A 27,462-nucleotide genomic window follows, 5' to 3' on the forward strand; every position below is an offset into this window, starting at 1 on the left:
CGATCAGAACAGGCAAATAAAAATAAATAAAAAATATATCCAAATCTCTTTTATTCGTTGTTCCGTTTATGTTTGACAAAACATAAAAGATAATCACAAAGATCACTTTTGTTCCTCGGAGTGATGAAAAAAATAAATAAACAAGCAAAAGTAGATATGAAAGTTCCAAACTGCCCCAAGGCTGGCTCTAAATAACAGTCCTTGCCAAAAAAGGGGGGAATTTGTTCGATTGTAACAATCTAAGTCTAGGATGGAACGCATACAAGAAAATAAAGGTTCTAAGATTGAACGTTGAGGTAAAGTTTTACGCTTCCAGCAACATCGCATGTGATTTTTTTTTCTAAGGGATATTCATACTTAATTACGAAGGAATTAAAGTTTGAATGCTTTTCCTAAAAGCACAGAATGTATTCTAGATACTTTCAAAGCTTTTTACAAAGAAGTACTGGAACTAATTGGAAAAGAACTTTATTTCTTTTTTCTCGGGGGGGGGGTGGATGTTCCAGAAAGTTCCAGTATAGATAGATAATAATAAATAAGAAATTTATTAAATACGAATGCAATCAAGAAAAGATTCGTTAAAGTCAACAGAGTAGAAAACAATTACTTTCAACGAATGTGGATGTAAAGAATAACATTATAACTAATGAAATTGCATGAAGATTAATAAATATCGCAAGTAATTTTCGGGTGCACCTTTTTCGATTTTGCGAATAAATTGTCTGCTATACTGATAATCTCAAAGAAAGTTTTATTTAACAGAAAAAGTGTAATCATTATTTGTGGATGAATAATATATTAAGAAAAGGGTCACAATGAATTAACTCTCCGAATGTTAAATGCAACTGATTCAGTTTAATTGCAATATTTAAGTTGTGATCGCTTGAAGAAGTTGACACAACTATCTGAAGTTTACGAAAATACAAAATGCAAATGAAACGAAGCTAGCATTTTACAGCATTTAAAACTATTTGTGCAACTTAACTATAAGAAAGGGAATCAGTTTTAAAAGACTGAAATTTACGTTATGAAACTAATGATGGAGAAAAATGGGAAATTTTCGAATGCAAGTTGAGGGAAATAAGCTACAGGTTCTAAAGTTAGACTTGCGTCAACACCAAAATGTATTTACTAAATTTTTCTCATTCACAGATAAATCCAGTAAAGCCAAGTTTGCTTTCGCATACATCATTCTAAAACGATCTAAACCATTTACTGTTGCCAATTTTTTATCCCTCTAACTGCTCAATTTGTGGACCGAAATCGCTTCCAAAATTGCGTATTTTTTCTTTTCATACTTTAAATCTCTATATATAGGAGAATTGAAAAATGCGCTTTTTTTTTTTTTTTTTTTTAGAAAATATTTTTTATTTAGATTTTTATCATGAGAAACTAAGTTGCCAGAAAAACCAATTTCAGATATTACCACAAAACAAAATCTTTTTTTAAATAAAATTCAGTCGAATTACAGCTCATTTCTATTTATTGCCTAATATAAAAAAAATATAATGTATAAAGCGCTGAGGGAAAAATACCTTAAAAATGCAGTTGAGTATATGATATAGAGTTCAAACTTCACAGTATTTGCACCAGATTCAATAAATCTAATTAATATTCTAATTAATAATTCAATAATTTAATTAAATAATCAAGATAATCGCTGATCGTTTTTAGCAGCCATTTCTGTAAGAAAAAAGCGGAAAAAAGTGAAGTTTGAGCACTAATACCACGTGCCTTCAAATGCTGCAATTTAGTGGACAACTAACGATATCTGGTGGCCAAAACGTAAACTAAACACCTGATACTGTATATAATTTATTTCAATGGTTAAACGGGTAAAAAACGGGACGTCTTCCTCAATAATCAAAGTAAAACATATGTCCTTGGAAATCGCGGAATGAGCAAATTTTGCTACATTTGAGTTGCCTGGGGAAATCGCGGGAGGATCAGCCAGAGGGTTAATTATTGTTTGAATAAATCTAATGGACTTCTTTGTTCTGAGAAATAACAATTACTTTAAAACATCAGTTTCTCAGCTAACTTGACAACAGAATGTATGAATTAAACCACTGTTTTAATTATAATTTAGAACAAAAAAATATAGATTTTGCAACATTCGCAACAGCAGATGATGAGAGCATTGACATAACAGATAAAATGCAACTTTTCGTTTTTGTACTAGCTATTAACTGTCAAATCTGAAGCAATTGAGAAAGTACTGGAATTAATTGAAGGATTTTTATGAAATAAAAAGATAAAATATTGACAAAGTACATAATTATACGTGGATAAGAGATTTAATATTTCTTGATGACGTAAATATTCATGGTGTAATGGTAGCACACTCGGCGCGTATTTCGGTTCAGGGTTCAAGTCCCCAGCGAGGCAACTGCACATTTTTCATGTCGCCTGCTTCAAACAACTTAATGACGCTACAAGTGGCACCCGAACTAAAAGGTGGTTGATGATAATTCGTCACCACTAGGATTTGGCGATTCGGTCCCCTAAACCCCAGTTGCCCTTTAAAATATCGAGTATATAAGGTATTTCACAGTCTACGCGTATTCGAGAGGAGCTCTTCTGGGCAATTTCGCTGTACTTCTGTGCTCGTGCATTTCCAAGAAAGTCTCTAGCAATGTTTTGGAATGATAACCAAACATTCTTTTGAAGTTCTGTCATTGTTCCGGTGAAATGCTCATCTTTAAGAAGCTGCCGAGTCTGTAAACTATGGGAGCTTAACTAAGAGATTTTTCCCTTCTATCAAGATGAAATTGTCATGTCATCACTTCTCCACAAACTATAAATTAACCCAATTTCTTACTGGCCATGGAAATTTCAAAAGTTATTTGAATAGATTTAGGTTGAGTTCCGAGTCTGTTTGTGATTGTAGTCTCGGTGGAGAAGAGAATGTTGAACGTGTGCTTCTTCTATGTCCTAAATATAAGAACGAAAGAAAAGTCTTGAAACTGGAACTGAAAAACTTTAATATTAACTGGCCTCCAGAATTTTACAAATTTATTTCCGAGAGAAGTGCTTTTAACACATTTTGTCAATTTATTGTGAAACTTTGTAATCATCCTTAATTTTATTTCAGTTTTTTCTTTGGTTTATTTTGTATTGTGTTTCATACTTACTTCTGTAAGCCCCATGTGATACTATGTGGTACATGGGGAACTTATTGTGTTTCTTTAATAATAAAAGAAAATCTGTGAACTATCAAACACATTAGCCTTTATCTTTTCAACTGACAGGCTAGGAAATGCCCAAATGAGATATTTGAAACAGTCTCCTTCAACTGGCAAAGCTTTAACATATTGCTTCATGAGACTCAGTTTTATATACAGAGATAGGAATGTAATGCTTTTTCTGTAAGAAAGTTGCTGATGTGCTAGAGAGTTTGGATCACCAAGCTGCCGGTCATATCTTGGCGGCCAGTTCGACTGCATCCAATGTTTCTCACGAGTTCTGCTGTCCCACGGACGCAAAAAAAGACATACTTGGTATACCCTCGTTGCTGGCCAAGGAGGAAGCAGCCCATTTTAAGCTCAACACAAGTGATCCATATACGCATGTAATATTGCAACAAATCAGTGACTCTCTTTATGTCTTCATATTATTTGCACAAACAAAGTGGATGGCCTATTAGGACTGCATCAGATAAATTTCCAGGGTGGAGGAGGACAGACTTCAAGCTCCGCTTTGAGCTATCGGTGAGTTGCGTTATAGGCTAAAATTCCCGACACGTCCATTAAGTTGTGTACGTTATGGCAATACACAAATCCTTCATCGCTTCGAAAGTGCAGAAATATACTTTTTCTTTATTGCAAGTAGGGTACCTTAACTCCTTTCTCAAGTAATGTTTGATTTTGCATCTTGATGCTAACAGCTCTAAAGCTCAAGTTTTTTTGGATAATCTAAATCTCATGCCAAATCATAAAACCCATGCTTCTCAAATTACATATGAACGGATCTCTTACGAATTTGTGTTACAAAGTGTTTTTCAGTGGTACTTTGGCAAAAACATTTGTTCTATTTAATCGAAAATTGAAGATTCGTTCTCGTTGTTGATCCTTGCAATTTGTTGAAAGGCTTAGCGTATACATTCAACTTTAGACGTGAGTGGTTATCTAAAACTTTTAAAACAGATAAAAAATTAAGAAAAGGGTTAAACTGAATAAGTTGAACGTTTTCGAGGATCATTAGTTTGATAAACATAAAAAGTTTATTTTATCAATTCAAATTTTTAAATGTATTTATTTGAATGTATTTAACATGCTTATGCACTTACTAGTTTCATTTTTCTGATATATTGTGACCGAAAATAAGCATATTTTTATAAACAATTTTTTATTCAAATCAACTACATGAATTCAAATCAGTATTCAAAACTGCATTTATTAATTTAAGATGATATTTAATTACGACGAAAATAACGCATTTTTACTTAAAGTTGTATTTTTTCTGACCAAGGTGTAGAACTGGAAAGAACACTCTACAGATAATGATAAATGTTAGACAAAAACATGTATTTTTTTAAACACTTACATTTTTATTTATTTTCAAAATTCAACTTTGGTATGATATATTTTAAAATATGTACATAAGCAGAGTCCAATACTGAAATCTGACGAAAATACCTGGTTTCTTTTCTGACATGTCTTCCGCTAATCATTCATTTCCGAGCAACACACAAAGCCTAAACGAAAATCAGTAATATCTGTCCTGGATCTGGTCTTACAATGCATTCTCTCCTGGACTACTACGAACATTTATTAGAAACGTTGCAAAGTAAAAAAGGAGAAAAAGTTGGGCAAATCAGGAAGTCCCTTTTCGCGGCACTCGAACGGGTGCTTGGGCAAAAGTGTTACAAATGTCGTCTTCTGATTGAATGCATTTATTAGAATGACTTGCACAGTTTTATTACCTGTAAAATATTTTGATCTGCTCTTTCTGTGAAAACCAAAACTAATTTTATTTAAATCGTTAATACAGATGTGCCAAACAAAACTGGTACATCTCACTCGCCATGAGATAAATGTGAGTTTTTAGTTCTTTAGCCTAACTTTCAGAGAAAACAAAATTTTCTGTCTGTGGCCCTGAAAGTGTTCTTCTATTAATGTAATTCAGGCTTATAATCACAGAGTGCCCTGAGTGCTCGAGAAACTCGAACGTCGAATTATTTCAAATGTATTTCAATGTCAAATACTTTCGATGCATAAAAATTATAATATTTTTTTCATGCGTACATGTTCGTAATAGATAGAATGCACAAAAGGTTAATAAAATTTATTCTTATCAAGAGAAATATGACAGAACGCTGGAAATTTCCTCAGAGATATTCGTACTACTAATAACCGAAGACGGATAAGTGAGGACACCCATGTCATAGCGACGAATTCGTGTTAGAATTTGGATTCTTGTAGATTTGAAAAATCAGATTTACTGGTTCTGAGTGACTTAATTTGTCTAAGTATCAATTATTGATATTCATCGACAGTTAAAGCAGTTTCCAAAAATGATTGAGATTTCATTTGCGTTATTGATATTGGTGAACAAAATACGGCAACAAATAGGGTCTAGAAAGCAAAATCGAATTACTATCACTTTCCAAGGAAATTGAATCGCTTGAGAAAGCAAGATATGTAAAATTACTTAAGCTCGTCATAGTAAACGTTATATAGCTACTGTGTTTCAGCTTGCACTTTCTTCTTAAAATAAATTAGTTTAGAAGCATATGATTAAAAACATAAAATAATAAAACTTCACAACAACAATTTACAAACTGTAGAAAGTTTCATCTTGTTTAGTAATGTATCTGTACGAAACTAAGTTACTTAGTTTAGGCAGTATTAATCATTAAATTTGTAAAATTCTCTTACAAATACTAATATTCCACGAATGGTTCTATTCCAAACTGCCGCTGTAATAGATTTTTAGATGAGAAAAGCAGCTGTTCAAGAGATGTAAAAGTGTAGATTTTTAAGGTTTCAGTTAGATGGAAGATGCTTACCCATGCGTGTGAAGTCTCGCAGCTTCCCTATCCCAGTGACATTAGAATAAGGAGGTTAAGTATCGAAATTTTTAGTGAACTGTATCTTAAGTTAAATATGAACACTTTTTTGGCGTAAGATCCACTCAATTAATAACCACGAAATGCTCCATGAATTTATGCTTTCAGTTCCAGATACCTTCATCACTTTTTAAAATTTTTCCCATTGGTTTGCTGTTTTATTTATAAAACTCAATACGTTAAGCTTATAATATACAACTAATTAATTTTTCATGATCTGTGAAAAATATATTTCATATACTAAATTATATGATTGACTGAAATACTAATTACATTTACTGAAATTCCTTTGCCTTTTCCTTATGATTAAGCTGTCGGTGATTTTGAGCAATTAAGTACTTACTAGCAACTTCGAGAGTAGCGTTTCGACTTCTGGCTTTTCCGAGTTCATTGGTGGCGAGGCACCAGTAGGTTCCTGTGTCTTGTTCTCTTTTGGTGTGCAGTACATGAAGAAAAAAGAGCTCGCCGTTGTTCAGCACCATCCTGTTGCCAGTATTCTTTACTCGAATTCCTTCACGATACCATTCTATTGTAGGTTCAGGGCGCCCGTCTGCTTTGCAGTTTAAAGTTGCAGGCTCGTGCTTGCGAACGATGATATCCGAGGGATGTTCTGTAATACGAGGAGGACGCTGACCTAAAAATTTGAAAAAGAAAAGAATTCGTTTATAATTTGAAGAAGCAAATGCTTGAAACAATCATAAAAATTGTTTTCAATACTTATGTTTTAATCTGAACTAGTATTTGAAGGTGAGTCATATTCTAGCAATTACCATGCTCTGGCAATCGAAAACTGACTGAAGGATGAATATCTTCACAAACTACTTTTTGAAGACAACTAAACAGTATTAATTAGATAGCATAATGAAAACAACAGAATACCTTGTAACCAAAATCGTTTCAACCATCCTGAATCGAAACTAACACGAAGAATTTTTATGGCTGTAACAACTAGGTTACTGACTGGTTTAGGTTTTAAAAACTAGACATACTATTTAATTATGGTAAGACACTCTAGATCAGGAATGTGCAGTACCTTAAACCACTGCCCAAAAATGTATTTTTAGTGCATCATGTGGGAAGGGCCATTGTAGGATGTAATGTAAATAAATTTCTTTTGAGGTTTCCATATATTTTGTTAAGATGTCATGGGGAAGGGGAATAACTTTTCCCGGTAGAAACATCTTTAAAAACATATAATTTTAAATAGCGTATTTTCATTTTTTTACTTTAAATAACCCAAAATGAAACTCGGGTCACGACGGTCCTGCATACTGATCAATGAAATATAAAATACACACGGAAATTTCAAGGAATATGAAAGAGAAAAAAATTCATCGACGATTAATCAAAGTTTCTTATAAATTTATAGCTTTACACATATTTTAATTTTTAATAAAAAAACTGTACTGCAATGTGTTGTAAAAACAATTACATATTACTTAATCTATACTTAATGTGAAACGTGAAATCTCGAATCTTCATTCCTTCACTTCATCTAAATTAGGTTCTAACACACACATAGCAAAAGCCTTAATACGTAATGTAAATTTTCACCAGCAAATTGTGATCGATATTTGCTTTTCGTGCACTTCATTAAAGAAAAATTCTTTCACATAAATATGTCGATCCAAGTAAAACTAAATGATTTTCGACATAATCCAGAAAATTTTAAAATTTGCCTTCATTAAGTAGCCATAAAGTACTGTTATTTCACTCGAATGAAAATTCTCCTTTAACATAACGATCCACCTGCCAATCAGTCAGTTCTAACTGAATCTGAAATTAAGTACCTTGCACTTTAAAATTAAATGGCGTACTTATTCATGACAAATCTTTTAAATTTTTTTAAAGTTTCCAAATATTTTGCCAAAGTTAGTATTTAACTCGTTTACTATTTTGCCAAATTTAACAAAATTATAATTTCTCAAGTTTTCTCGTCGGAATTCCGATGTTTAGCGGTTTTCATTTAAAAATTTCAGCAAATAGATTTTGACCTATATGCTTTGCTTTTTGAGTGCGTATTAAAAGATTTCTTTTCGCTTTTTTCCCTTGCAGTGAAATATTTTAGTTCGCTCAAAAAAATTAGAATACCAACATAAAAAAAAACTAACCTTTCCTTATTTTGCTATTCAGAAAAGTCGCTAATTTTTTTAATCAAAAAAATTGCAAATTCATTAAACAATCTGTTAACAATGTTCTTTTCCTAAGCTCCCTCTTGTGATCAGTCTTTTTATCTCAGCAATATTCATATTTCATTGTATGATTTCTTAATTTAAACTGCTAGAAATGATAAAATTAATTCTTTAGTGGATACACCTGTCACATGTAGTGTTCTCAAATTAATAAGACCTCATTCGCCTTTTGGTCCGGCTTTTGCCTACTCCAGCTCTAGACCAATCTGCTTTAGAATGAATGACTCAGAGCAGACTTTACTATGGAAAATTGGATGGTACTTTTCCTGCACAGAGGTTGGTCGCACATTTTTTAGACGATTTTTCTTTGCTATAAAAATCGTTTGCTTCGAAATATTTTTAATTACAACTAGATTTTTGTGTAAATTATATTTTATAAAGTATAAATTATCTTCTGCTACTTGACAGTTTTGTTTGCATGCAAAATAGCACTTTTAAAGAAGGAATGGATGGAAGGTTATGTTTGTGCTCTTTCCGAAGAAATTTATTCGTATCTAGATATTAAAAAACGCAGCGAAAGCCATTGTGTTTCGATATCTTAAGTTATGATAAGCAATATTGCCAAGAAGAAAACAAAAAAGTGTTTAAGTTTGGCTTTAAGCGGAAAAATTGTACCAAATGCATATCCAAGGAGAAAACGGAATTTTCGAATGCAGAAAAGGTAAGATCCTTGGTGTTAACGAAAATCCGGCAAGTTAAAGTACAGCTGAGAAACCACTAAAATACTCAATATCAACTCTAAACAAAATTATTAATGCTGATTTGAATTGTAGAAAGGCGAAACAACACAATGTGCATCGTTTTTCTCCCCAAAATAGCTCCGAACACAGAACGCGCTGCAGAATTCTTTATAAGAAGCATTTATCCGGAAAAAAAAGAAAACTTTTGTCCCACTAGATGAATTTTGGCTGTATTTAAATTACTGAAATTAACAGAGATCCATTTATAATGATCAAAGAGGAGAAAAAAATCTTAAAACAGGGTTCAAAGAATCTAAACAAAAGTTTTCCAAAGGGATTTATGATGGTTGTTGGTTTTTCCTATAACGGCAAATTAAAAATAAAGAGAGCGGAGAAAATGTTCAGAACAACTCCACATATTATCGATAACATATTGTACACCCAATTTTCAAATATGAACTACCTTCTCTTTACACAGTGGGTCATCAATCAGTAGACGTGCATCAAGACAAAGTAAGCAACCAACACGCCAAAATCCACTGTTAATTTCCTGGTAAAAATGGAACAAGGAACAGGTATCAAAGCCATACCCTTCTCAAAAATTTCCTGATGTATCATCCATGGATTTTTGTGATTTTGGACTTTTAAAAAGCGGATTGTCCTAATGTCGACCTACAGCCCTGTTTGGAATTTGAAAAGCTGTTCAAGAGGAATGGGATAAAATACCTGTTCCGATACTACGAAAGGCTTTATTGGCTTGGAAATTACGGTGTATAAATGTAATGAAGAATATAAGGGCTATAAAATGTAACATTTAAAATAGAAAAAGTTTAGATAAAATATTTCTGTAAATACCAATTGACCCCCCCCCCCTAAAAAAAAAAAAAACAACTACGCTATACTTTGTAAAAAGATTTATTAACGAATCTTTATTATTTCTTAAAAATTTTCTCACTAATTATTTACCACAAGTGCGAATTATGGGGGAATATGCATTTGTTAAAAATGAGTAAAATTTAACAAGGCACACAATTTGTGAAAAATACTTGCAAAGAAATGGGGGAGAGGGACGGGTTCCAATACATTTTAACTAAATTCATTATAATATAACTTTCTTCGAATGAAACTGAAAATTAGGAAACTGAGAAGAGGCTATAACACTATGCATAGATATTACAAATAAAGTATTGCATTTTGTCTAAAAATAAGTTATAATATGCGGCTTTTCGTAATAGAGTTTTCTCAAATAAGTGGTAAATAAAGTTCTGCCGTTCCATCAAATTCTTTTTAAAGCACAGCTCGATATTTTATCAGTAAATGCTAATTAGTGCACATTAATTAAATTAAGTGTTTCCTTAAGATAGAATTCTTTAAAATTTATCTCTGAAGGAGTATGATTTATTTCATACATAACTGTTTCATTGTTAATTTTTTTTAGAACAAACTATAAAATTCAGATAGTAAGCTAGAATGCTGTGTACGTTTTTAGCTTCATTCACTTTGAGTCACAAGAAATAAAATCCAGAGAAAAAGAACTGAAAAATAGGAATTAGAAGAAAAACAAATAAGTCGCCGGACGTCCAATCCCCTACACGGTTTTGGTCTTTCGAACGACATCACTCGTCTAAATCGTAACCGTAGAACGGAAAAAGTCAGTAGAATGAAAGCCAAGGACGCTCTCTGCAATTTAATCGCTGTCTCAGTCGCAGTTCTTTCTTCCTTTTGCCTCCCCTTCCCCTTTTCGCAGACGATCGTGTCGGACAGAGCACAATAAAAAGCGACCAACGAGTGTAATCTCGTATTTCTGTTCGCACCACCGAAGCGAACCAATGGGGTATCAGCAAAAGACGTGGTTATCAAGAAATAGAGGAGGGCAAGACGAAAGGGTGGGTGGAATCCGTCATATATCGATCGGGGGAAGAAGCAATATTCCTTTCTAAGGAAATCTTTTGGATTATTATTTTTTGACTTACTGCTCTGGTATATGTACGGAAATGCAGTTAGCTAGAAATTGCGGAAAATTAAAGTGATGCCCCGTTCCCTTTTTTTCTCCTTCTCCTTTGCTTTTAAGGATTTCGCTGCATATTAAATGTTTCAAACCATTAGCGCAGATGACGGTGCACTAGCAACTGCATTTAAGTTACGAGGGGAGTATGTATCATAAAAATCAACTGTATAAATAGTGTAAAAGGTAAGGGGGTTTGGTTTCTCTCTCACGCAACGTACTTAATTGTGGAATGCATTAAAACGTTCTTTTGGAATTAATCGAAATGTCTTTGTAATAACGGGGAATCATTTGAACAAAGTAATGCGAATGTTTCAGGAAATATAGCTAGATCTGTTTATTTATTAATGTTATTTTTAGAGTTAAAGCTTACGATGTTCTCTACAGGCATCATGAAATATGTTTTAATGTATATAAAAAGTAGGAAGCACTGAAATCAAAAATATAAGCTAAAATACAATGGTGTGTTCAGTGCTTTATATCTGGGACTGTCTTTTCTTATTCTTAGAAATGAAGTTTCAGAAGCAATAATTTTGAAACTTTAGCTCAGTGTAATTCAAATTAACCATTAATGTTCTCCTTTAAAGGCATCATAGTTGGGCTATAGTGAAAATCCAGGAAGCCTTTATTACATAAGATTGCAGTAATTTCATAAATTATAAATCTTCTTACTAAGGTAACTATTCTTGTAATGAGCCTAAGAAACAGAAAACCCAGAACTGTTTATTTTAATAAATCTGCTTAATAGTTAAAGGAAATTAATTAGAAACTTCATGAATAAGATGCAACTTTCATTATACTCGGGTATGAAATTTGAAATTTATGCATATTTGCTACTTTTTGGACCAAATTTAAGATGACTTAAACTTTATCACATTCTAAAATTGTGGAAAATCGGAGGGGGAAGAGTGAAAATTAAAATTTCTGATAATAGTTAGTTATAGCTTTTGATAATAGTTAAAATTTTTAAGCGATGATGCTAATCAAATGCTTCATAATCGTTTACATGTGTTGCATAATGATGCGCGAGAAAAGATTCTAGTTCTCTTTGAACGGAAACCATCGGTTTGGGCATTGTTATTAAGTAAATGATAAAAGAAATATCCAGCAGTCTTAGAGTAGTGTTGATTCAACTACGAAAAGGTCTTGAATTAAAACCAAAATTATGAAATTTCACAAGGAAACGATTTCGAAATATCTTGGTAATAAGTCGACGGAAAAAATCTGATCGTTATCCTGTTTTGTGATTTTTGATCAAATGGTTATTAATATCTTTCCTATTTCATATTCAAAAGAACAGAAAAGAAATTGCTTGCGCATTCCTGATTGTATTGATTGTCGCGATCTAAAATTGATCTTAAAAACTGTAATCTTAATTTTGCATAATTACACTAACTTATTTAATCATTACAGTATATGTAATCTATCTAAGTATTATTATTAATTTATTATCCTGTGTATAATCCTATTAAATTTCCAGTTATTAAAATAATTAATTCCTACTAAATTACATCTCTATTCTATTATTTGTATACGAAAATACTATTTTCTTTCTACCATTCTAACACCACTAATGCTAGTTTATTTCTTATATTAAAATTGCTGTAATTTTAATAACTCTAGCACACTGTTTCTTCGATAGTACTTTGTACGATAGTACGATAGCGTGACGACATACTGGGCAAGAGGCATCTGAGGAGTCTTTGTGGCAGCTGATTCCACTTCTCCAGCAAGACAGTTTTCAACTCCAGGATGATTCTCAGATGGGGACGGAGACATGAAATTATCGTCCGAAAAACGTTCCAGACACACACTGTAGGATTAAGGTCAGGAGATCTGGCTGGCGAATACATGCAACAAATAACGTCTGTATTCCGGTAATAGTCTACCAGCTGAGTTCTATGTGATTGAGCGTCGTTACCCATTAACAGGAGACCAGGACTTATAACTCTCCTGAAAAATCGAACATAGGGCTCTAAAATCTCCTCTCTATATCTCATAGCAATTAGGGTGCTTTTGTCAAACATATGCAGGGGGGTGCTGCTGTCCAACGTAATGCCAACTCAAACCATTACACCTTCACCATCATAAAGACCTTTTTCCTAGATGAGGGCGGGATCGTATCATGTGCAGGTATACCGAAAATCATTGTCTAAGCTTAATTTCGAATCGCCTGTTAAATGCAACAATACTCCATTGAAATCTTGTCCAAGGCGCATGTTGTCTGCACAATGCTAAATGTATTCTCAGTGATCGGGTTCAAACGGCGGATTTTCTGGCAAACAGCTCTAATTCATGAAGCCTTTTGGCAACTCTAGACTGTAAAACTCGGACTCCAGTGGTACCATACAGCTTACGTCATAGCTGTGAAGCTGTAGCAGTCTTTTATCACCGCTCCGAAAGCACTAATTAACGATCCTCATTCATCGTTACATATCTTGGTCGACCTTGTTCGGCTTTTCTTGGTATGGATCCAGTGTGCTGAAATTGTATCCACAAATCGAGCTTTACACTGAGTTCTGTAGCCAAATGCGCTTGTGACTGGCCTGCCTCCAGCCTACTGACAATTCTCCATCTCATTCCGTCATCCATTCGTTCATTGCTGCTCATTTTACCTGATATCTTACAAAATTTACCCAACTCTTGCGGGAAGCACGTGTGTATAAATATGAGCATAAATAGAGCAATAGTATAAATACATATAATTTAGGCGAACAAAATAGTTTGCGAGCTTTACTAAAATAACAGTTCAATAAAGGAAAATTTGAGAAACACTGATTTGTTCCATAAAAGTAGGTTCTAAATTACTGGTAAAACATTGTAGTAGAAATAAAGCCATATGGCTGTTACTGACGCGAAGGTAATTTTTTCATCTAATGAGCATCATAATTTTTCATAACTTCACTTAGGTGTTAAATAGATTTCAGTTCATAAAAACCTTTCATTGCAAATTTTATGGAAAGTGTTTGAAACAAGTTTTTATTCTGTGTAATTTGCGCCTGAATAAAGAAATCAACACTGATTTAGTGTTTATTTTTTAATCTAATATGAGAATAGAAAAATAAAAAATATATTTCTAAATTCAAATATTTGTTTTGGGTTATTAGGAATTTAGGTATATTTATTTTGTATTCTGCAATTTTTTATGTCTCAGTTGTATTTTGTACTGTTTTAAATTTTTATATAATCGCTGTGTATTTATATACAGGATGGTCAGAAAAAAACTTCGCCGATGTATGAACTCCTAGCAGCATATCCGCTCAACCAGTCGAAATGAAATTTAAAATATTGTTATTTGAAGATATGCTCTCGACATTGTGATAGTTGAAAACAATAGAGCTCTCACGGATTGCAGCTGCAGTGAAAAAATGTCGAAATTTTAGAAGGGCAACACCCACTTTTTTTTCAGCGGGTATTGATGATCATGGTATTTAAAAACCATAAACGATACAGGTATGATAAAATTACCGGCGTAAAACATTTTCAAAGAAGAGCATTGTAAAGGACCAACGAGAAGAGAAGGAGAAGAAAAAAAAAACATTATTGCAATTACAATGGAATTACGGGTTTCTGCACTTATACAGTTTTCTCAGTCTCCGACAGGAAATGTTAATGAAATGAGATTTTCATAAGGAGCAAGAATCTAAATTTGGGAAACAGAAATTTGGTAACCTCACCACCGTAGTGTTTTGCAGTTCAAAACTAAGAGCTTTAGAAAAAACAGTTACTATGCATATAATTCTAGAAAGAAAAAAAAAAAAAAAAACACTTTTTTTCTATTCGTACACTTTCAGATATAAAAAGTAAAGTTTTTCTAATCTCTATCAATGAAAGAGTTCGAAAAATGTCATCACAAATCAAACTGAAAGTTGCTTTGTCTAACAGCACTTTATTAAGAAATAACAAGATTCACTTCTATTTGATTTATTCAGTCTACTTTTCAGAAAAGCTTTATTTTCTTCCTAACTCTATTCAGTCCGTAATTTTCCAGCAAAGCTTTATTTTCTTCCTAACTAAAAATATCTTATTCTTAAACTCAGACTGTTTTTTCAGTAGTCTTACTTTACTTTCATTTTTATCTTCTTTTTCCTCTCGCACTTTTAAGTTATTGACCTAACATTTGCTCTGAAATATGAAATTCCTAACAGTTTTTCTTTCCAATGCTCTTGGGAATAAAATAAAGTATAAAATGAAACAAAATATAAAAAAGTTATATATATATAAGAAATAGAATAGAAAAAAAATTGTTTGGCTCCTTTTCCCTCGTGGAAAAAGTTACTGCATACTAGCTTGATGTGAAGTACTTTCAAGGATTCGTCAAAAGAAAAATTTTGAATTTCGTGAGCTATTACTGAAGAAAAACGTCAGAAAAGAGCTTTTTAATATTATTTTAACTTTAGAGTTAAAATAAAACTTCCCCTTATAACATTGCTTAAGTAAAGAATTAAGTGAAAAAATAAAGACCATTTTTTAACTTGCATTCACGTAATTGAAGACAATTATAAGCGTACGAAGTCTGCACTTCCGATTTATTTCTGGACTGAAAGTGCCATGCTGTAAATTACTGTGCGCGTATACAGACAATAACAAGAAAAATGTATTATATTGTTGTCTATTCAATAACATACTCGTTTCTTCTAAGGACTTTAAAATTATCGAAAGCCAATATTTACTTTCTACGGAAATCATAAATACATATGAATGTAAAATAGGCAATCTATTTTAAATAAACCTATTTTCTGTCTTGCAACAAATTTATTTTCTTCTTTCTTTATGTATAAATAAATAAATTCAGTACCTAAATTATATGCACTTTGCATTCAGTTTATTTATTTAAGTGTTAAATTTAACTAAACACTGCACAAGCATAGGACTGAAGGAAGAGAAAAAATCATCTAAATTGTGTTATTTTAACTCAACTGTAAACGAAGTTCTGTTATTGTAAGTACATAAGATCTACACTCTTAATTTATCTTTGGTTTCAAAACATACTCAGGAATCGTTCTCCGTACTTCCCTTCAATAGTTGCTCTGTTTCAGCCGCAGCCCATTAGATGTCGTGAGCTCTGTATTTCTGTATCGGTGCATACTCTTTGAAATTCGTACGGAAAGTGATAATTTACGCCAGCAGAATGTTTTTACCTGCTAATAGAATGGCAGGGCCATGTAACATCAATATAAAAAGTTGCATTTCCACACACACACATTCTATTACAGCATCTACTTATTTGTGTCTACCTGTAGTTACAACTGTCTACCTACTGTCTACCTGTAGTTATAACTGTCTACCTGTAGTTATACTTTTGGCAGATGCTTCTGAAGTATAAATGCATGATAATTACGTTAGACATGCATCTGACGTAGATACATGTATACAGGCAGTTTATTTATTACTTGGAAAATACATGTATCAGATACATGTAAAAGATAGCAAGTGCTAACTTTATTTTTTAAGAAGTATTTACTAGACTTTAAATTGCAAAATTACTTTAAAATTCATAAAGTACAAGTTTTCATGAATTTAGCTTCTTTTTTTAGATCAAAGCAGCGTTAGCTGAGAAAGGTTATTATTCACAAAACGAAAATTTGCGTCCATTCACTATAAATGCCCGTTTCATTTTTCATATTTTTGCCAACAGATATTACCCACTTTTATATTTAAAGAAATTAAATAATGAAGAATCTACATGAATGTATGTATATTTCTCGCATTGGAAAAAATCAAATTTTAAATAACATAGTGCTCCACCCGAACGTGAGCATCTGGAAGCCCGAATTTGGATTTAACCGTCACAAATTTCTGATTAAAAAACTAAAAAATTTCAAAATGAGCAGTGGCAGCTTTGTACGGAAAAAAATATTTTTATTTCCAGCGCGAGAGACTGTATGTCGGAAATTCTAAAGATATGCTCTTTTTAAATAATTTTAGTCCAAAAGCACATTAATCCAAAAATGTGTTTGCATGTGTAAATAAAAAGCGCCCTTTTAAGCCTAATATAAAATCTGAAAACTTTCAGATATTTTTTTGGAGGGGTATAATTTGAAAATTACAAAATTTCATTAATGCAATTCCTACAAGGCACTGAAATGGACGTTCAAAATTTTTTCTCCAATAAATGAGATGGCTTCTTTAGGAATGGCACGAAAATCCTATTACATCATTAAAAGAATGTTATTGATTCAGATGGGAGATATATTGATCTGATTGACTGAATGATATAATTACTGAATGACCTATGACTGGAGTTAGAAATATGCATAATTAGGTATTACAAAATTCATAGAATTATAACTGAAGAGCATTAACATATACGATTTAAAAAACTGAATAAATGTCATAAGATGCCATTAATATGAGTGTTTGATTTTAGAGTTTTCTGCAGGTAATGTGTAGCAAGCATACTAGCCAATTTCCTTTAAAAATTCTTCCATGAAGGCATTTCCTTTCACAAGCAGCTAGCCCTCGAGTACTTTGCCATAATTAAACAAACCAAACCGAATCAAACCTCTGCAGGAATATTGTCAACGGAAGTTTGGCTCCTGAGAAATATTTTCAAGAATTAATTCTAAAGGATGATAACTTTATTTAGGGTTCTCTCCTTGTAACTTAACAACTTCCGGTTAATTTTTCATGTATCTGTGATATTATGTAAATTTTGAATATGAATTATATTAATGAAAGTAAGTATTTGAAAGTTACTTTCTTGTAAGAGATTTACTTCACAGTTTCATTCTTTCCGCGCATGACATATAGACTTGAAAAACTGAGACAATTGTTTTTCGAAAAGATTTATTAATGCTATTTTTCTTTACAGTTTGCTTAAACAAGGCTTCAACTAAGGTTTCGCATCTGGCGGAAGCTTATTTTTTCAAAATAGTTGATCGAGTATATATTAGTTAAAGGTAGCACATATTATTAAACGCCGCCCAGACGATATAGCCTACAGCGGTACCGAAATGGCCTGGGTTTTATCCCTGAAAAGGCATGGATTTTGTAAATATGTAGTGTCTTTGTGGCATGGATGCACTCTAAATATATAGAGATCCGGAAATCCTTTTGTGTGATTTGGTGGTAGGGAAGAGTGGTGGAAGACCCTCGGACCACCAGCCGGGGTGCTCTTTCTCAAAATTGGAGCGCAAAATAGACGTCCAACTTCCTTGAGGCTTTAGTTACCTTTCTTCCATGAAATACGTGGACAAGGCAATAATAATAACACTTACTTTATTAACATTATAAAAATGTATTAACACTTTGTTTTAAAAAATGTTTTAAATTTTAAAATTTTAATAAAATTCTTTTGAAAATTAATATTTTTTATTTATGCCAACTATTGATATTTTCGGCAATTTTTTATTTTCTGAAGTTTTTATTCTTTTACACAACTTAGAGCGAAAATCAACAAAAATTAAACTGTTTCAAAGTATTTTATTACCATAATTTCTCAAATTATGAAATAAAAATTTTAAACCTAAATTACCTAATTGTTGTTGTTGTCTTGTCCATATTACATGGAATAATGTTTTCCAGAGCCTACACCGAAAAGAGGTTGGACTTCTAATTGTTTCACTTCCAATTCTGAAGAAGAGCACCCTGGGAGGGATACGGAGTTCTCGCCTCCCGCCCCTCTTCCCTTCCACCAATCCACACGAGAGGACTTTCGGCTCACCGCATATTTAGGGTGCTGTCATGCCGCACCGACGCTACACATTTACAAACATCCATGTCTTCTCGGGATTCGAACATGGGCATTTTGGCACCACAGCAGAGTCCCCTAACCACTATACCGTCTGAGTGACAAATTACGTAATTAAAAATTAGAAATGACATTTTTGTGTAAAGTTATATTCCAGTGGTTTGCCTTCTTTTGTTACTCTTTGTAATAAGCATAAGCTTATAATGAAAAAAAAAAAAAAAAAAAAAAAAAAAAAAAACTGCTGAAAAGTTTATTCATTCATATTTGATTTAATTTTTACTGTTAATGTTTAAGTAAATCGGTGAGGGTTTACAGTTATGAGGATTTTTGATGTTGCAGAAGTGAAAATTTTGCAATGCCCTCGAATCCTGGACCTCTCGAATACAAGGATGCTTCCAATTACTTCACGAAAGCATGCGAAAGTACCTTATGTATCCCCCCTTTTAAACGGAGACTGGGGATTAGGAGACCCTCTAGCCAAATCCCGGCGGTGAAGAATTACCGTCTAGCATCTCTTAGTTCGAGCTGCACTTTAGAGTCATTAGGGTATTTTGAGGCTAGATACGTGAAAAAATGTGCAGTGCTCTCCTCGGAACTCGAACCCTGAACCTCTCGTATATTCGTCGACCACGAAGAACGTCAACTTCGTTCCAATTACACCACGAAGCCATGCAGAAAGGAGACAGAAAATACCTTTTAAGGGAAAATAAAATTTTCAAGATATTGTTTATGAAAATTTCGTTAATGACGTTTTTGGAGTTCATTTGCGATGAGAAGATTTCGAATTGTCTCTTATTGCAGCTTTATCTTGTTTCGCTAATCGATAAATTAGCGATATTTCTCAAAGTCAAGGTCCGGTTAACCTTATTATACAAATGCAGTATAATTATCTAAAATATGCAAATATAATAGAATTATACACATACAAATTATACAAATACAATAGAATTATGCAAATTATACAAAATTACTGTACTATATAATTGTACAAAAATATTCAATTGTGATCGCATACCTAACAATATGGCTGCTCTGAATACTTTTGGCGACAGGATAAAGACTATCAGTATTCTACAAGAATAACCTGTGTCACAAGACTACTATTAATAGTTATGTCCAAATGATGGACAATGAAGAATTAATTATAGTGGAATAAGCGATGTTTGACAACTGAGTTTTCACATCCCATGGTTGATATTTCGCATGGAATAATTTCAAATAGAATTCAACTGATTACGCGTTCCGAACGACGCCATGATCCTCATCCCCTTTGACTCTTTGCTATCTACTTTGATCATCAAAGCAATCATCTTTGAGAATCTCAAACTGAAGATAGTTCCATTCATGCAGCTTCATTAGATTTGCTAGATTTATTAGAGATCTGATTATCATATAGAGTATTCTAAGCATATAATAGAAGTTAGCATGAATCCGTAGTAATTGTTTAATTTCGCACCATGGAAAGCTGCTAATTATCGATAATTATGGAAAATATATTGCAAATTTTACAGAATTTTTTAAATCTCGATTTTTAACTGCAAATAAAATTTATTAAGAACTTACCTTGATGTTTTACGTAAGATCACTAATTACACTTCAAACTGACTTAAGAGATTAAACTTTGTTATATAAGAACACCGTTTCAAATCAAAGCAATTTTTTTTATCAAACTAAGAAATTATTTAAAGGCTTAATATTTGCTAATCGTAAATATAATAGCAATAAATTTAATAAAGGGAATATTTGTAAATGAAAAGTAATGTTATAAGGTGATTTTGTGATCAATAGCAACAAAACTAAATTGAAATCTTTTCATACGATACATTTTGATTTACGTTTATAAATTTCCTTTTACTACCTTATCAGATCTTGTTTAAAATTAGCTTTCCTATGACTTTCCCAACTAATACATCACATTTTTCCTAGAAGTATGGGCGAATATTTAAACGGAATATTATATAAAACGTATAATAAAAAGCCATGTGATATATTTTATTGTAACAGAACATTTTGGGGACCACATTTCTTCACTGTTGACCAGCGAATGTATTTATTGTTGTAGATAATAGTAATTTTCTGAAATAGCTATTCTAGCTATTTTATGCTCTTTGATAAAGTTCATGTGAAAGTTAAACATATTTTTCCTATAGGCTTTATAAACTGTGAAGAACAACATTGGTAAATAAATCTTGCTGAGTTAAAAGAGTGTTTATATTCACAGCGTTATTACGCAGAGAATAAAGACAAGAAATGTAAAACATTTTGGTGTCGGATACTCGTCTGAAGTATGCTCTGTTATATTCAACTCCAGACGAAACTTCAAAACAACTTTTATTGAGACCAAATCTGAAGAGTTACTCGTATGAAACGTAAAACTGGACATAACAGCAACTTCATTTTGGTTGCTATTTTTATCTATTAGATTTTGAATGAAGATGAGTTTGATTCAAACTAAGTTTTATTCAAAAACTCTTAAATTCAGTTTTAAATTTTTTATTCACATTTCAGAATTATTCTTTTCACGTTAATAATTCAAATTAATTGACTTTTATAGTATCTTGTATTAATAAGAAATTATCATTCATTGCTAAGAAATGAAACTTTAACTGCAGGAGCTGCAGAAATTTAAGAAATTACTTTTTAATTGAATCTGTTCCTTATCAAGGCCAAACGTTTACTCATCTTTAAACACCATCAAAACTCTGCACCGATTAATACTTAGATCATCAAAATCTAAATTAACGCAAGAAAGCTTATGCCTAGCAAAAGGCTATTGTTTGCTGAAAACATAATAACATTAATACAGAACCATTTATTATAATATAGAACTTAATATACTTTAATATAGAACCATTAAAATAATTTATTTAAATCAGTTTTTAACAACTTTGGTGACTATTAAGCTAACGCTCCAGGCGGCTTCTTCCAAAATTTCTTCGTAATAGGCCCCTTCGTGAATTTTGGAAAGTTGGAAAAGGCATTTTATGCATTCAATTTTGATTTAAGAGTCTTCGTTCTAAACGAAAAGAAGATCAAGGCAAGATCTGAGATGCTGGGTGACATCCTTCCTGTCGTGAAATGTATTTCAAGTCCTAGAGTTCTTTTTACCTACCAATCGTGAATATAAAATATTTCTTATATTTAATTATTACGTATTTTAGGATTTGGAAAACCTTCTTGCTGTTATGTAGAGAAATTATCTGATAGCGTTATAAAAATTAGGTGAATGATTTTACGATTTATGGAAATCTTAATTTTTATTTGATTATGAATTATTTATTTTAAGGCTTTAATTTTGGGGAAAAACAGATGCTTCTGGGAATATTATTTAGTTTAAAAGAATATTATTTATTTTCCTCTATTTGTAAATCTTGTACAAACCTTGATTCATTGTGAAAGAAGCAGGGAAAGGGAGGCAATTTTTTGCCAAGTCATGATTTCGCGCGCTTTGTCCTTTAGAATGTTCGAGAAAGAATTTTCATTGTTAGTTGACCTTAAGAGAGGAAAGTACGTGACAGAAAGGTCAAAGGTTGCTACTTGTCTTTCAATGTAAGTCATTCAGGTTTTTGGCGATTGAGGGTCCGGTTGTTGGCTAAGTGAAGAAGGGCGCGCATGCGCGATCACCCTTATTTCCGCATTCTGGAGTTGAAAACGCAACTTTTGCCATAATTAAGGGGGCGATAAGTGAAGCCATAGTGGGAGCCCGCGTTTGTGAAGGAGACGAAGGAAAATTCGAGTTGGATTCACTTTTTTTGACGCACTCATTCTTGGACTCGCTGACTTTCGGGCTTGCTGGACTTGTGGACGTTGCTCTTGAAAACCGGCTGGAAAGAGATCGACAATATGTAGTTCATTACGAGAGATGTTTCCCGGCGGGGAGCGGCAAATATGCTCCCCGGCCGCGTTTTGGGTTAAGAGGCGACTCTCTCTTGCTGACTGGCGGGTGGAACTTACTTGGAACGTTACTCGTGAAGCTTGCTCTTGGGATGAGTAAGAACAGGCGAGCCGTAATTGCCTAGAAAAAACGTTTCTGGCCTGAAGCTAAAAACACTCTTCCTTGCGGCGTGCTGGTAGAGAGGCGAAATTTGAACGAGTTACCTGCTTGTTGACTTAGGACTTTCAGGACCAAGCGGATAGCCGTCCTGGGCAGCAGTGCTCCTGTTTCTGTTCTACAGTGGTGAAGTGGCGTCGACATCATGAGAACCAGTGTAAAGATGAGCCCGGCAGACGTCAACGCTTATTAAGATACGAGTCCTCGACTTCAAGATGTCCACTCAAGATAAGTTTTATTTATTTATTTATTTATTTATTTTTTTTTTTTTTTTTTTTTTTTTTGTGTGTGTGTGTGTTTGAACTTTAGGCAAGTTTTTCAAAAACGTCCTTAGCAGTAAAAACAACGTCGAATCTACAGTTTAACTCTCAGGCCTTAAATTGTTTCCCTTTCCTTTCTTTTAATTTACCAGACAAACCTTAAGTTTTTTTTTATGAATTTAAATGAAAAGATGAGGTTAAGATTTTTCTTATTGTGATGTAATTGAATAAACCGATATTTAATCTGGAACCTCTTATAGTATGTTTTCTTTATATATTTAATATGTTTTTTCCTATATTTCTTGTATATGTTTTTCTTATGTTTCGATCCTCTCACGGCGCGGTCCCGGGATGCATTTTTTTCACAACGCAAAAATGCTGTACACGTTTCACTATACGATCACTAAAATTTTGTTAGTTGGCAAATTCTTAAGAGTTTAGTTTTCCTCCCTAAGAGGAAGTAGAAACCTTTTCACGGCAAGTAGTTTCATATTTAACATTTAACATATAGGAATTTCAGATATAACATGGTACCTTGAAGTAAAGCTATTTAACCTTGGTGTCGAAACTTCTATATACGTAACAATTTGGTGCCGTGACCTCTGCTTAGTGAAGGATCGAATCAGTAATTGATTTTGAATTTACCTATTTTTAGTAATTTACTGTTTTAATGAAGTTGTTAATACTAGAGGATAAATTCTGAGAATTTGTGTGAATTTCGGGAATTTTGGACTTTAACGTTAGGCAAACAGAATTGAACTTTAAAATTAGGAAAAGTATATATTTTAATGTAGCAGAATAAGTACTGTACATTTTTACTGTTGAAAATCCTTGAGTATTTTCTGCATGTATATTTTTGATTTCTGATTTCTGATACAAGATGGAAAATGAATTATTTCACGATAATCCTATGCTATTTGTGTATCCTTGTAACAAGTTTCGAGTGCTTGTCGGTAAAAACTGGACTCATTTTTTGAGCACTATTAAGAAAGCGAGACTTAAAGACTCTAATTATTTTACTGAATGAGACAAGCCATAGCTATGCGTAGCTAGAAATTTTTGTGTTTTTGCAAATTATTTAACCCAGAATCTTGTGAAATGTGTAATCGTGAGGGGTTACGTTAGAGAAATTTTGATTATTTTGAATTGATTGAATAATATTTTGTGAAATGTATGTAATGTTTTCATGATTATCTAGTTTACCAAGTATCTTATTATTTTTTTGATTACATTGTTTTGTTATGATTCCAGTATATTGTGTAATGTGTTAGAAAATTTAAATTAGTATTGAGCAATGAATTTTATAAGTTCTTAAGACATAATGATACAAATGAATGAGTTAAAAAAATTGTAGATTGTTTTTCAATTGCCAAATTCTGTTTTAAAGTGAACATGGGTTAGATTTGGATTTTTGCCTGAGATCAGCAATAGTGATGTTTGGTTATTTAATTTTTTTGGATTGAATTCTTTAGCTTGAGTGAAGTTCTAATTAGTTTAATGAGTCAGAGTAATTGAGATTAGTTATCTTCTGAGTTTTAAGTTTGTGAAGAGTTGTCATGTGAGAATTGTTTAAACAGTAGAAATTTAGTCTTGTGAATTGTAGAAAGTGAAGTTTAATGAGAATTTTGTGACAACGGGAATTTGTTTTGTGAAAATGTTTGAAATAAGTTTGAGAAGATTAGTTACATTTGCTCTGTACTCATGAGTGGGAATTTTCGGTTGATTACAAGTAGTTTGTCTTGAATTTGCTAGTGAATCGTAATAGATTTGATTTGAGTTATTGAATTTTCTTTCTTGGTTGGACTTGTTGCTGAATTTGGGGTTAATTCTTGTTTTGGCTTAAGTTTTGTATTTGAATTGGTAGTATCAAGATAGTTGTATCAGGTTTTGTTTTGTTTTGGTGGTTTCTGCCAAGGTCCGTAAAATGTAAGTTCTCTGATGTTTAGTTTCTGTGGAAGAATTAAGATTTCTGTGGTCATAGGAAAATAGTAGAATTTGAGTTATGGATTTCATTTGTGTGATTTTTAGGGAATTTTGAGTTATGAGTTATGAGTATTTTTTTTAGTTTAGCACTTTTGAGAACTTTGCATTTGTTGCTTGCAGTTAGGTCTTGCGTGAAGTTGTAATGTCCTGAAAGCTCGTTTTCTGGTAAATACTTGCACTTCATGGTGGCACTTGACCTCTTACACCGGGGCAAACAGGAACTTGTTATCTGAGAAAACTATTGTTGTATCTTTTTCATTGTGTTGGTTCAGGATTGTAACGTTTCAGTCAGCGCACTTTTCTTTCCGAGATAAGGGATCTTATGTTCTCCTTCAACGTGTCTGGGGGTTTGCTTGATACGTAAAGTTTGAGTCTGTCATTCATAATACAGCGCTTTTCTCAGCTTACATGGACGCGGTAAAGAGTTACTTTGTTTCTATTGTTTGGGTGGAGGTGTTGCTGAAAGCTGCTACTTAGGTTACTATACAACGTTTTGGAAGAGTCTGATGCAGAATAGATCTCAGTTTTTGCCTAAAATTGGGGGGTTTGTTTTGAACACTTTTTTGATTTGTGATATTTTATTTAGTGTTCTAGTAACGTGCTTCAGTCCAGCTTTGATTGATTTCTTTGACTAGGTTGAATTTTTTTTTCTCGTGGACTTAAGGGATTTTTAGAATTACTGAAATTTTTGTTGTCTAACTAAGGGGACTTAAATATGGTGTTGTTACTCACTAGTGTTTACCGTGAGGTGTGAAATTTTTAGCGACACTTCACTCTTGCTGGTTGATTTTTTATGGCTGGATTTGAATTACAGTGAAATATTTTTGGCTTGATATGGTTTAACATAATGCTTATGTGTGTATTTGTTTAGGTATTGCAGTTTACAAATAATTTTTTAAGTATCACTGATCTCATTGCTCATTTGAATTATGTACGAAATTTTTACAGTTTAATTGTATTTTCATTTTATGTGTGTATGTGTATCTTGGTAGTATTCGTAAATTTTGGGCCAAACGTTATTTTGTACATGCATTAGGTTGTATTATTACTATTATTTTTGTGTGTCTTGGATAAAATTCTAATTGGTATATGCACAGCGTATTCGTTATGTTCATTCTCGGAATTGATTTTGGTTGGATTGAATTTTTGGACACTCACGTTTTCTTTCGTTCTGATTTTTTTTGTGTGGGGTATTTTCGGCTGGTTCCGAGGTTCCTGGTGTTGTAACGTTCTTTTCTTTTCTAATGCTTGGCCCTGATCAGGCCGCTTCTGTTCTTAGACGTGATTGTTTGGGATTCAATCTTGGAAGTTATTCAGTTTCGTAGTACTCAGGGGTCTTTACTCCTTATTTGAATACGTTCATGTGACATATTTTATCTGGAATTGTTTGAATTATTAGTGTGTTATTTTCTCAGGAATGTATTTTATGTATCTGCGGCGCGTTAATTATCTTATTTTTATTTATTTCATTTTTTTTGGTGTGAACAATTGGATTAGATTATTTCTTTCTTCGGGTGTGAGTATCCGAACACATTCAGTGGCTTATCTATCGTAAGGGAAAAATTGAAAGATAAAGTCTTCTTCAACTTTAAAAGAGTGATTGTTCTTCCTTGGTCGAAGGTGAGACGTAGGAGGGTGAAATCTGGTTTCTTTTAAGGTCAAGTTCCTCTACTAAGGATTATTGTGGTGCTGAGTTCACATTCCGGGGTTGGTTGCTTTCATTTTCTCGCGTTGAAGGCTGCAGGGGGGAGTTGCTAACACAATGATTTCTAACTACAGGGTTTTCCCTCGCTTGCATTGACAACTCCGTACTCATTTAATGTACTCCATGATTGTGCTCAGCAGAAATTGTCACAATAGTAGAATGTGTTCGACCTCAGGTGAAATTGTTTACATTAATGGACTGAAAAGGAATGAATAGATAAATAAACGTTCAGAAATGTGGCCACACAGAGACTGCAACACTAATGTGATGCAATGAACTGGAAAAAAAAAAGAGAAATTCTTTTTGTCATTATTGATTGATCTTAGACATATTTTGTTTGTGATTAGCGCGTTATTTTTATTTTTATTTTTGTATGTGTTCTGAATATTTCTATGTAATTAATTAAGTGATTTAATTGATGTTTTTGATTAATTATTTTTGATGATCTTCCTTGAGTATTTTAATTAGTAATTGCTTTGATTAATCTTGTTGTTTTACTTGCACATTTTGGACTTGAAATTTAATGTGTCAGTAACGTCACTGTTACCAAGGAGTCGTGTGAAATATTGTTACAGTATGTTATCCTTTAGCCTTATTGCACAGTATGAGTCATGGTATTTCAAGAAGTGTCTGTCTGCTAAATTTTGGTAAACCAAAATTTAATTCCTTAGGGGAAAGGAATGTTATGTAGAGAAATTATCTGATAGCGTTATAAAAATTAGGTGAATGATTTTACGATTTATGGAAATCTTAATTTTTATTTGATTATGAATTATTTATTTTAAGGCTTTAATTTTGGGGAAAAACAGATGCTTCTGGGAAT

The 27,462-nt window shown here is 32.7% G+C and overlaps 1 protein-coding gene across 1 annotated transcript in view; it reads right to left on the reverse strand.

Moving 5' to 3' along the window:
* Positions 1–27,462, reverse strand: part of LOC118193989 (roundabout homolog 2-like) — a 331,360-nt gene that overhangs the window by 164,188 nt on the left and 139,710 nt on the right. Inside the window, exon 2 of the mRNA XM_035365162.2 lies at positions 6,414–6,704. Within this exon, the coding sequence (XP_035221053.1) occupies positions 6,414–6,704 (291 nt within the window). The remainder of the gene's footprint in view (positions 1–6,413; positions 6,705–27,462) is intronic.

This window comes from Stegodyphus dumicola, chromosome 6 (assembly GCF_044657685.1).
Source record: "Stegodyphus dumicola isolate Sdum_Otavi_A_Nest chromosome 6, ASM4465768v1".
Taxonomy (NCBI): Eukaryota; Metazoa; Arthropoda; class Arachnida; order Araneae; family Eresidae; genus Stegodyphus; species Stegodyphus dumicola.